Source organism: Geospiza fortis, unplaced genomic scaffold (genome assembly GCF_000277835.1).
Source record: "Geospiza fortis unplaced genomic scaffold, GeoFor_1.0 scaffold40, whole genome shotgun sequence".
In the NCBI taxonomy this organism is placed as follows: domain Eukaryota; kingdom Metazoa; phylum Chordata; class Aves; order Passeriformes; family Thraupidae; genus Geospiza; species Geospiza fortis.
The window spans coordinates 8,434,164-8,445,359 of NW_005054297.1; the positions used below are offsets into that span (position 1 = coordinate 8,434,164).

Sequence of the window (11,196 nt, forward strand, 5' to 3'; positions counted from 1 at the left end):
CCAAAGAGCAATAGAAAAGCCTGCCTTTGTCACCCTGAGCTGAGCAAGGCCTGTTTAGGAAAGTACTTCAGCCCACTGAGATAGTGCAATTCTTCCAATTCACATACCCATCAGACGTTGCTTTGAAGACTTTTTTTTTCCTCCTCAACAGTCTTATTACTTAGATGTAATAATCAGATGTACACCCTAGAGACACAGTTTCAAGATACAAGAATTAATACATTGTCTTACCTACTACATTTTCCCTCCCTTTTGATTCCTTCACATGATGCCTTGTCAGAGGACAATTCTGTGGAAGCAAATACTAATTTTCTCCTTAAAAACAAAACCACAAATTAAAATAACCAAAAAAAAAAAAAAAAAAAAAAAAAAAAATCAATTTCAAATCAGATGTTACTAATTTTATAGTGTTAGACAATTAAAAATATTGCAGGCCAATTCATAGCATGAATTTCATAGTATATCTTGTCTTTTAAAATACCTCCCCAGTATTTACAAAGTGGTACAGAGTATAAACAGCAAAAGCTTTTGACAGTCCTTAGAATCCTTGTATCAAACAAAATCTGAAACAAACAACAACAAAATAGACAAAAACCCAGTGTCCTTGCACTGCACAGAAAAACTTCCAAACTTCAGGAGTTTTACATAATCAGTTCTCCCAGTTCAGTTGTAAATTATAACACGGGGTATACACATATACAAAATCAACAGCTGCATATAAACAAATTATATTTCCTTATTTCGTCTGCACTGTACAAACTAGACACATCAAAGCAGACTATTTTGAACAGAAAATACACACACAAATATATATATACATATATAACACAAGAATATACATGTAAGTATTACACTTCAGGCTCAGGAAATCAGCTGGAGGTTTCATGAAGTGCTCTGTTCTTCTGCAGCACTGTATTTAGTTCCTGAATCACATCTGACGGCAATTTACTATCTAGTTCCAAAGTAGTTTTGTTTGTTTTGGTTTTATTTTTCCTCAGTGTCTTATGTGGTATTTGGTGTAATTCAGTCATCCCTGAGCCTGCATCATCTTCAGAAATCAAGCTTCGATGTGTTTTAGTATGATTTCGCCCTTTCTCCTCCTTTCTTTCCAAACATTGTGCCACAATAGATGCTTTTTCTTTCAAGTTTTTTCTTTCTTCCAGAAGTTCATTATCATGATGTTCACCAAATCTTGATTTTCCAGCTTGTAGTTCTATACTCTTACCAAACAAGCAAAGAGAAATAAGTTCATTCAAACCATATTAAAAAATGTTTAGATTGCAATTTTTGCTCATTAGTTTCACATAAGTTTTAAAGAAAAAAATATTAATTTTACTCAAGAGCTGAGACAGCAAAGTTAGTTTTAAATTACCACAATTGTCATATTATTATTTATTAATTTTTAGTGAGCAAATTCTCAATTAGCTATACTTCTGAAATTTACATAAATCATGCACCATACCAATGAAGACATGAAGATTTATTTTAATATAATCACAATTTGATTTTTCATTCTACCACAGTAGACTAAATTTTAGCATAGAGAGATTTTGGGTCTTTGTGTATTTCCTGTGTGGAACTTGTTCAGTTTGACTGCATTTTTTACAGAGTTATTCATCCACAGCATATGAGCAACTTGTTCCTTGGAATCTTAATACCTCCTATACGTTAAAACAAACATTAAAAACTACTCAAACACTAGAGAGGAGCTAGTTTAGATACACAGAATTATAGAATGGTTTGGGCCCTTCTTGTATGACCTATTCTAAGTCAGTATGCTATTTGATCGTGCTTGAAAGAAAAGGTTTTTCCTCATTCCTCAGCCTTCTTGTATTTTGAAATAAAATCAAATACTTACTGCAGATACACAGCAATACATTTCTATTTCAATTAAATAATTCTACATGAGAAACATGCATATTTCAAATGCACTGTCCACATGTGCAACAAGTGGTATAGAAATAATCAAAATGTTTTGGTTCTATTTGTTATTAGGATTCTTAGTTATTGAGCCTTTCAAACCTTTGGTATTACACATTTGTGTTGCTAACCCTCAATAAAACTGCTTCCAACGATGAGGAAAAATCAGACATTTAATATAGACATTTTAGCAAAAGATATTAATATTAAACTCAGTTTCTGGGTATCTTTGAGCTTATAGTGGTTTGGGTTTTTTCCCCCTCATCTTTCTCTCTCAAAGATATCACTTTTTTCACTGTTTGGAAAACTTTCAGTCTCTTTTCCTGCCTATGTAAATTGATGACATTTCTACTACAAGTTTACACATTGATCTGTAAATAGACTTCCATTTTCCATAAACCAGCATATTTCAGAAAATGCTTGTTCCTGGTATTACTTTTTAATGCTTTAAAACTGAGATATTCTTGGAAGAGTACTCAAATTCATGGAAAGGCTGAAAGCATGGTCTCCCAATGGTACATTTTTTTTAACTGACTCCACTGGGGTATAATATTTCTTCTTAATAAACCGTATCATATATATATTTTCTACTGCTATTTTACTGTTCATTCCAGTTTTAGCTTTCCATGTAAAAAAGCATTAGTTTTTATTTTTCATTATGTATTGTGTTAACCTGATTACTTTCATCAAAGAAGTTTGAAAATACAAGCATCTGAAAGAACTTATTAAAAATTGCAAAAATACTTTCTGAGAGAAGGTTAAAAAAGACAAATTTATAAACAAATTTATAAACAAATTACAAAATACTTATATTCACATGGCTTTATACTCTTATAGTTAGGCAGAGCAGAATTTCTTTCTGGAAGAAAGTGTAACAGAAGATGGAATTGTCTTTTATATAAAGCACTATGCCTGCCTTTTGCTTTTCATTTACTACGGAAATAGCCAACTTTACCATTCTGTACCTGAACCACCATCTCTGTTAGTGGTGATAACACATCCCATATTAACCTCTCCTTTCAAAATATTCTAAAATGTGCAAGAAATTATAGTGCTGCAGTCAAAGGATCAAGCTGTTGCATCAACAGTTATTCACTGCTGCAGTCAAGCTAGTTACCACTACTATTCCCTAGTAGAACAGTGCCTCCACTGCTTCATCTCAAGTTCTCCCCACAGGCATCAGTATCTCTATGTGGATACCAGAAAAGTAATCTCAAACTAATATGATAAGGTTCAGATACATCACTAGTGCACTAGTGTAATGTAGTAACAAAGCTCAGTCTATTCAAAGAGTTGTAACTAAAGCTTCTCATTCTTCTTTGAGAATAATAATAGCACAACTTAAATGTATCAACATTAGTTCCATCTGAGCTTTTCCATTATGTTCACAGAATAGATAACTAAAACCATGCAGTTATTTTAGACAGAGGAAAAAATATCTGAAGATACGCATGCAGGACAGTTTTCAAGGATCTTATTAAAAATAAAACCCATATTGTAATAAAATGCATAATACTTCCAGCTAAAAGTCTTATTTACTCCGAATGAACAATCTCTACTAAAAAAAAACCAAAACAACAAGTACAAATAAAAGTCCATTATGATTTACTGAACAGCCAGAGAGGTTATGCAACTTGAGACTACAATAGTTTTTTTACATTAAATTGTCCTAAATGTACCTTTAATGACAAAATATTGGAAGAGGCATTGATAATAAGAACATCTGCATTCTATATTTATCCAGCTCGAGGGATTTCATTATTACTGGACTACTTATTACAGCATTGTGGTTAAAAGTTCTACATCAAGTTTAAACCCCACTTACCTCTGTATTCCCTCTGATTTTACAAGTGTTCTTCTCCTGTTGAATGGGAATAAGTGGTAAGCCTCTGATCTTTGGACTTTTAGTTATGGATTGTTTTCTTGCTTTCCCAACAGGTGGCCATATATCTGCATGCTGAAGAAAAAAATGATTCCGTATTTTCCATGTACAATTTCATAAATACAGAAGATTCTTTGGTATGCAAAACTCCCTTGGAAAAAGCTATAAACTGCACAATACCATTCCTTCCTATTGTGGGAGAAAGGGAAAAACACTATGATGATTAAAATTATGTTAATATTTCATAAGTGCTGCCCAATGTTGAGTGAAAAGAACCAAATTGTCTCTGCATAATTATCATGTATCAAACATCCTCCTTCCTTAATATTATTCTCATTATCCTCAAAAAATAGAAAATATCATCAAACACAACATACATTTTGACTTGTTTCACAATTTCAAAATTCCACAGAAGCATGCTTTCGTGAGTCCCAACAAAAGTTTCTGAAATAAGATAAAATCACCTCAATGTGCAAGCATTTCAAAATATGTTTCTTGTTGAGGTTCAAGACCAAAGTGCAGGGTTACAACACCTGGGTCACAACAAGCCCAGGCAGGGCTACAGGGTGGGGTAGAGTGGCTGGAATGTGGCCCAGTGGAAAAGGACCTGGGAGTGCTGGCTGAGAGCTGCTGACCATGAGCCAGTGTGTGCCCAGGTGGCCAAGGAGGCCAATGGCATCCTGGCCTGTGTCAGCAACAGTGTGGCCAGCAGGACCACGGCAGTGATTGCTCCCTTGTACCCGGCACTGGGGAGGCCACACCTCAAATCCTGTGTCCAGTTCTGGGCCCCTGATTGCAAGAAAGACATTGAGGGGCTGGAGCGTGTCCAGAGAAGGGACACGGAGCTGGGGAAGGGTCTGGAGCCCCAGGCTCGTGGGGAGCAGCTGAGGGAGCTGGGGAAGGGTCTGGAGCCCCAGGCTTGTGGGGAGCAGCTGAGGGAGCTGGGGAAGGGTCTGGAGCCCCAGGCTTGTGGGGAGCAGCTGAGGGAGCTGGGAGTGCTCGGCTGGAGAAAAGGAGGCTCGGGGGGAACTGACCGGTCTCTGCAATTGCCTGAAAGGAGGCTGGAGCCAGGTGGGAATGGGCTGCTTCTCCCAGGCAACCAGCGACAGAGTGAGAAGAAATAGCCTTAAACTGCACCAGGGGAGGCTTACATTGGATATTAGGAAGAGTTTCTTCCCAAAAAGGGTGATTAGACATTGGAATGTCACCAGTCAGCATGCCTGGAGATGTTTAAGAAAAGACTACGTGTGTCACTCAGTGCCATGGTCTGGTTGACAAGGTGGTGCTAGGTCATAGCTTTGACTCAGTAATCTCAAAGATCTTTTCCAAACTAATTGATTCTGTGATTCTGTGAAAATTTGTATTAATAATTTAGAGAAAATAATTGCTTAACATATGATAACAATATGTGTTATCCAAAACACAATCTAGAAATATGCAGATCTGGTTTCAACAGTAGTCTTTGCTTTAGCTCAACTGAAATAGGTCAGTTTTGGGGAAAAATGGGAAGTTTCACTCTGAGTGAAAAACAAGTCTGGGAAGAGAAGGGAAGTAAAAAAACATATATTACTTACTGAACATTTCAAATTTGAGCACATGAGCTCACATTCTTCAAGTAATGCTAATAAAAACCAGAAACACAGATTTGAGGACAAGGTATTTCAAGATGATTTTACTGAAAAAATCATCAACATGAGATTCTGTGAATCAAAGAGAATATCCAAGGCCTACAGCTAAATCAGCAAAACTTCGAAGGAAACTGGCAAGCCAGGACTGCAAATCCATGAAGCACGTCTCTTAAAGACTGTATTTAAAAAAAAAAGTTGTGCTCTACGAGGAGCTATGATCATAACTTTGCACATGGTCTGCAAGTAAAAAGAGGACTACCATTAAAATCCATCAGAATCAGTGATTACTGACTCATGATGGCTGACTAGAAATTGAAAGCCTTGCTCCAAATTTAGAAAAAGTATTTTATAGACTCATATCTTGATGGAGTAAAAAATTCTCACACATGGTGTGACCAGAGTGATGCAAAAGTCTGTGATGAGTTCTCTCCAGTGAAGAGTTCTGTCCATTAAGAACATTTTCGTCCAATGAAATGAGAAATTATTATCTGAAAGAGCAGCTCTTGCCAACCAAAATCAGTTTATTGTGGATCAAGATAAAACAAACAAACACAATCCAGAAAGTGATGGAGAAGCTTCTGAAGAAAACTATCTGCCTTAAATCCCAGCAAGCCTAAGGAAACCATCCCTGTCAGCTAAGCAGACTGATTTCCCTTTTGTGCCTGTAACATTTCTTATAATAGAACTGAGAAAATATATCAGAAATGCTAGCAACGCATTAGGCCACATAAAAATGTATTTATTCATAGTTTTGACCCCTCTGTTCAACTGCACCTCATGGTAGTATAATGTGCCTCCAGCTGATCAAAGACAAGGAAACTGGAAGAAAACTATTGTGTCCATCTTCATACGAATTAATTACGTCCAACTGAATGCTATGCATGCTCTTAAGAGATTTTTTACAGAACTATTATAGAATTCAAGAATCATGCTTTTCAGGATGGTTTTGCATAGAACTCAAAGAAACATTGGTCCTACTTCCAACACTTAGTATGTACCAGTTTGAAATGGAAGATTAATAACCTCTGGGTTAACTTGATGGCCTGTATCAAAGTACTCTTGTACCTAGATTACAGCAGTACACACACTTTGCTATTTATACTATACTGCACTATTTATACTACAGGAATAAACATTATCAGACACCAGGAAAAGAACAGTAATAGTACTACTATCTTACTGATATTAATTACTAATAAAACTTGAGTCTGCTCAAGCACCAAGGAATGCAGTAATATTGGTTTATGTCCCTCTTAATTGCACGAGATCATTAAATGTCAATGTCTTAACACTTCAAAACCAATTTTACAATATTTTTCAATTTCCAATCTAACTTATTCCACTCACAATGATGATGTGCCGCCTGCAGTTTCTCTAACATGTGTGTTCAAATACAGTGACAACATATACAGTAAAAAAATAAACTGACTTTCCTAAAGAGGGTCTCAACTTCCAAATTCTAACTAGAAATTATCTCAGTTGACATTTACAGTTTTCTGGTTTAGAAATGGGATAATGTGGTAATAATTGTCTGCTGCTGTATGATACAAGACTTTTTAGAGATCTTACAGCAAATTTTACCAATACGAGGCATTGCATTCCTAAGGAAATTTTCTCTGTAATGAAGTAGTAGATTGCAGCAAGAACAATACACTAAATCTGCATCATTAGCATGTAATTTCTCATGTAGTCTATAGACTGACAACTTTACTGATGTCCAGAACACTTGTAAAAAAAACCCAACAGTTTCCACAAAAAATCAAGCCAAACCAAAAAACCCTTTCAATGTAGTACTGCTAATTCAGTGCACTGTTCATTCCTTAGAATAACGGAACATAAACATTATGAATTCATAGCATTTTTTTAATGTACATAAAATGATTTTATCTTTATTTTTTCTGTTAGGAAAATTTATCTTGGACAGTGAGCAATGGCTCCCAGTTTTTAATCTATATTGTGAAAGGAACACTGTACATCTGCCTGAGCAGAATCTTAAGACTGTCCTTCATTGTGATTTTATGTCAAAAGGACTTCAACAGTTACCAACCTTGCATGAGTTACTTCTAAGTTTCCTATATCAATAACCTCTGAGCCTATTTGCTGTGACACTGCTCATGTTATGCCCATGAGATGTATGCCAGCTGTTTCCATAGAAACAACAACAGTCATTTCAGTTAAGAGAGCTGAATAAGACAAGAATATGGAAGTCTTACTTTCAAGACATGCATTATACTTCTAGCACTACTATCTTTGAAAGTCAGATCCTGTTTTAGGAAGTCACTAAGTCTGTATTTCAATAGTCTTGTGCTCAGCCTACTTTATGCAACACAAAGCTCCCAGGTAATCATAAATCTAGCAATGTTTATTCACAGTGATATCCTGCAAAGCTCCTTGAACATCATGGGAAAAAGAAAAATCTGACACAGACACAAAATCCTGTTAAAACCTTAAACTATGTTCCACTCTTCTGTCAGGCTAAATTCTTCCCATCTTGCTTACTTCCACTTCTCCAATGCAAACATTAAACTCCATTTTCAAGGATGTGTTGTATGCCACTCAAACATACACCCTTCTTACAATCTCATATCAAGCAGAACAGTACTTAATTTAGGATAAAACCTACCCAACACAATGAATTGTCAGTGTTAACAAAACAAACCTGGATACCAGAGAAAAAAAGCCATATTAGCACAGCTCTTCAACTGGGCTAGCTCACACCACTATGCTTTTAAACATTACACCCCTCTTTCATCACTACTTTAGCAGCATCCAAACTAGTGAGCAGAGAAATAGCACTTGGGTATTGTGGCACACAGACACACCCTTTACGTCAGTGGCCAAAATTTCACCCACAAGAGCTTTCTGGAAAGGAAATAATTGTCCTTCTTTACCAAGCTTCTCTACAACACAGTGGGGTGGGATGAAGAGATGATGTCAGAATCTAATGTTCTCACTCTCAGAGCACTCATAGTCTTCATGGACTAAGACACATCTTTTGGCATTCTCATTACATTAAGTATTCCAGAAACTTTGGCACTGAACCTTATATATAACACATACATATTTAATGGGATTTTTATAACAGCAGAATAAGTTACATTTTCTGATCAGATTAGTACCTGTGCCATAAAAATGCTTATCATCCACTCCATCTGCACATCTTGTCCATCACAACATATATACCTAGAACACAAAACACAATTAATATTAAAAGCAATAGAGATGCCAGTTATAGTTAAACATATTAAAGAACAGGCTTCTAAACTACATCAAATAGTGCTTAAATTCATTCATGCTATCTATATTTATTATTAACACTACCAGAAAAGATAGGCATAGATAAATACTTCAAATTATCACTTTACCTACTTTGATGACAATGCCTGTGCTTCATTTTAAGCATGTGCACAGGATTAAAACCTATCATTCTAACTTTATGACTATTGTTTGCTCTCTGGTCACAGAAGGAAGCCAGACACCTAAACCCAAAACATGAACCAAACATACCAACTAAGTTTCTTTACTTAAGAAAACAAAAATAAAATTTGACACGAAAGCAAAATAATGCCCATTAGTTTTCAAACACTCTTATTTTGCAATTGAATATTTCAACAAATATTAGACAGTGAAATTAAACCAAGCATGCATTTCATGTTTACCTACCACTGGTGTTTTTCAGAAAATACTGCAAGTCCCCAGCTGAAAGAAAGAAGACTTTCAAAAATTAGTTCCATAAACAGCGACATATTCCTCAAACAGCAGAGATTAATTACCTCTATATAGTCCTCTTAATTTGAAAAAAAAGTATTTTTTTTGTGAAGTCTAAATGTGTACTGCAAATCCAGAATAAAGTTGTGGGTTTGAGGATGGATTTTGCTAATTTTCTTACAATTGATTCACAGTTAATGAACTTTCTGTTTTAGACAAAAGGTTATAGCAAAGCACTGCAGATGACAGCTGACTAGTTGCCACATTTTTGCTGTGGGTGTGCTTTTTAAAAGGAGCTGGAAATAAAACTGTCTGGTAAAGAGTCCACTACAGTGTGGAAGTCACAGAGAGAAAAGAGCTATGCTTGTACTATAAACAAAAGGAATCACATGATTTTATAGGGATTTAATAATTACTAGGAAAATGAAAAGGGAGTGGGTGCACAGTGAAGCCTCTGAGGTGAAACAAACAGACACTTCTGGAGATCCAGAAGAGACTTGGTAAACTCTTCTTTTGAAAGTAGACTAAAAATAACCTCAAGGTAAAAAAACCTGCAAACACACATTTATATAATCTTTTTACTCCTATTTTGGACTAATCTCCTACTCATTCTGCACTTGACTTAAAAAAAACATGCAAAAAAACACAAACCCACCAATGTTTTCTTTAAGGTGGCTAAGCTTTGAAATTCACAGACTTTTTTGGGGTGTTTTGATTTGCCAACTGTAAAGAAAAAGTTCAAGCAGATCTGTTTAAAGGCAACAGCCAACCTAGACTCCCTCCGGGATAAGATCCTATGTGCATTGTCTCAGTATCTCAAAGCTTTGACTGAACAAGAACTGGAAACATCTGAGAAAAACAGGTGTCATTTCCCAATGCTCCTTTCCTGAGAGATTGTCACTGATGTCTGTAAAGGGCACTGTAGTCTTCAGCTAGCAGAAACATCAAAATAACAAAGATGGTGAAAAAGGAAAATCCTCTGCTGAACAACAGGAACTGCCAGTAAGGGCTATGACTAACTGGTTTTCTCTTCTCTCTTTTTACTTGGTGCAAGGAAAGTGTGTCCACCAATGACATGCAGGACATATAGCACAAAACTAAGTGAGCCAGGAGCGACCATATCCACAAGAGATAACAAATGCACTTTAGATTACAAAGAACCAATCAATAAAGTAATTTACTAGCACAGATTAGTTAACATGGAACATGAAAACAAATATAGGAAAAGAACAAATAATATTACAGGGGATAATTTAATTCAGTATACTGCTATAGGCTTCTTGACTTTTCCTTGTTCCACAATGTTCTATGTTACCCTTTACTGATGATATTACAATACTTTTTACACTGTGTTTATTTTCTTTTCTATTCTTACTTTGTTGGTGGCTTCATTTTCTTTTTCACTCCAAGATAAAGCTTCAGAGAACTGACAGGCAACACTTTTTCAGGTTTGCTAGCCTGCAAATAAAGTAAGATGCTAATTATTGTATCAGGAATGTGCCAAAGAGAAAATGCCACATGATTGATTTCACAGTTCAGTTTCTTTCATGGAGTGCACCCCTCTTTTCTAGTAAATCATTAAAATATTTTATCTCCTTCTTTGCCATTAACAAAGTGTACCAGTCACTTTTACCGGAAGTAGCCTGATTAAGAGCTTAAGGTTCACATGAAATCACAAAACTATAACACAATTAGAATAATGAAGATGTGGTGCTATATATGAACACAAACTCTTCAAGAGACAGGAAGATGGGAAATGGGATTGCTCTCTGTTAAATAACCTCTTCTATGAAATGGTGAAAATTTTCTTCAAATCAGAGAATGGTTTGGGTTGGAATGGACTTTAAAGACCATCTAGTTCCAACCCCCCTTCCATGAACAGGAACATCTTTCACTAGACCAGATTGCTCTGAGCTCTATCTAGCCTGACCTTGAACATTACAGTGATAGGGCATCCCCAGCTTTTCTGGGTAACCTGTTCCAGTGCCGCACCACCCTCACAGTAAAGAATTTTTCCTAATACTCAGTCTAAACCTACTCTCAGTTTGAAGGCATTCC

At 35.9% G+C, this 11,196-nt stretch overlaps 1 protein-coding gene across 1 annotated transcript in view; it reads right to left on the reverse strand.

The window, feature by feature from the left end:
* Positions 1 to 489: 489 nt before the first annotated feature.
* Positions 490 to 11,196, reverse strand: part of ARAP2 (ArfGAP with RhoGAP domain, ankyrin repeat and PH domain 2) — a 115,234-nt gene continuing 104,527 nt past the window's right edge. The window contains exons 29-33 of the mRNA XM_014311940.2: positions 10,514 to 10,596; positions 9,094 to 9,129; positions 8,550 to 8,613; positions 3,746 to 3,877; positions 490 to 1,220 (exon numbers count right to left, since the gene is read on the reverse strand). Of these exons, the coding sequence (XP_014167415.1) occupies positions 870 to 1,220; positions 3,746 to 3,877; positions 8,550 to 8,613; positions 9,094 to 9,129; positions 10,514 to 10,596 (666 nt within the window). The 3' untranslated portion in view covers positions 490 to 869. The remainder of the gene's footprint in view (positions 1,221 to 3,745; positions 3,878 to 8,549; positions 8,614 to 9,093; positions 9,130 to 10,513; positions 10,597 to 11,196) is intronic.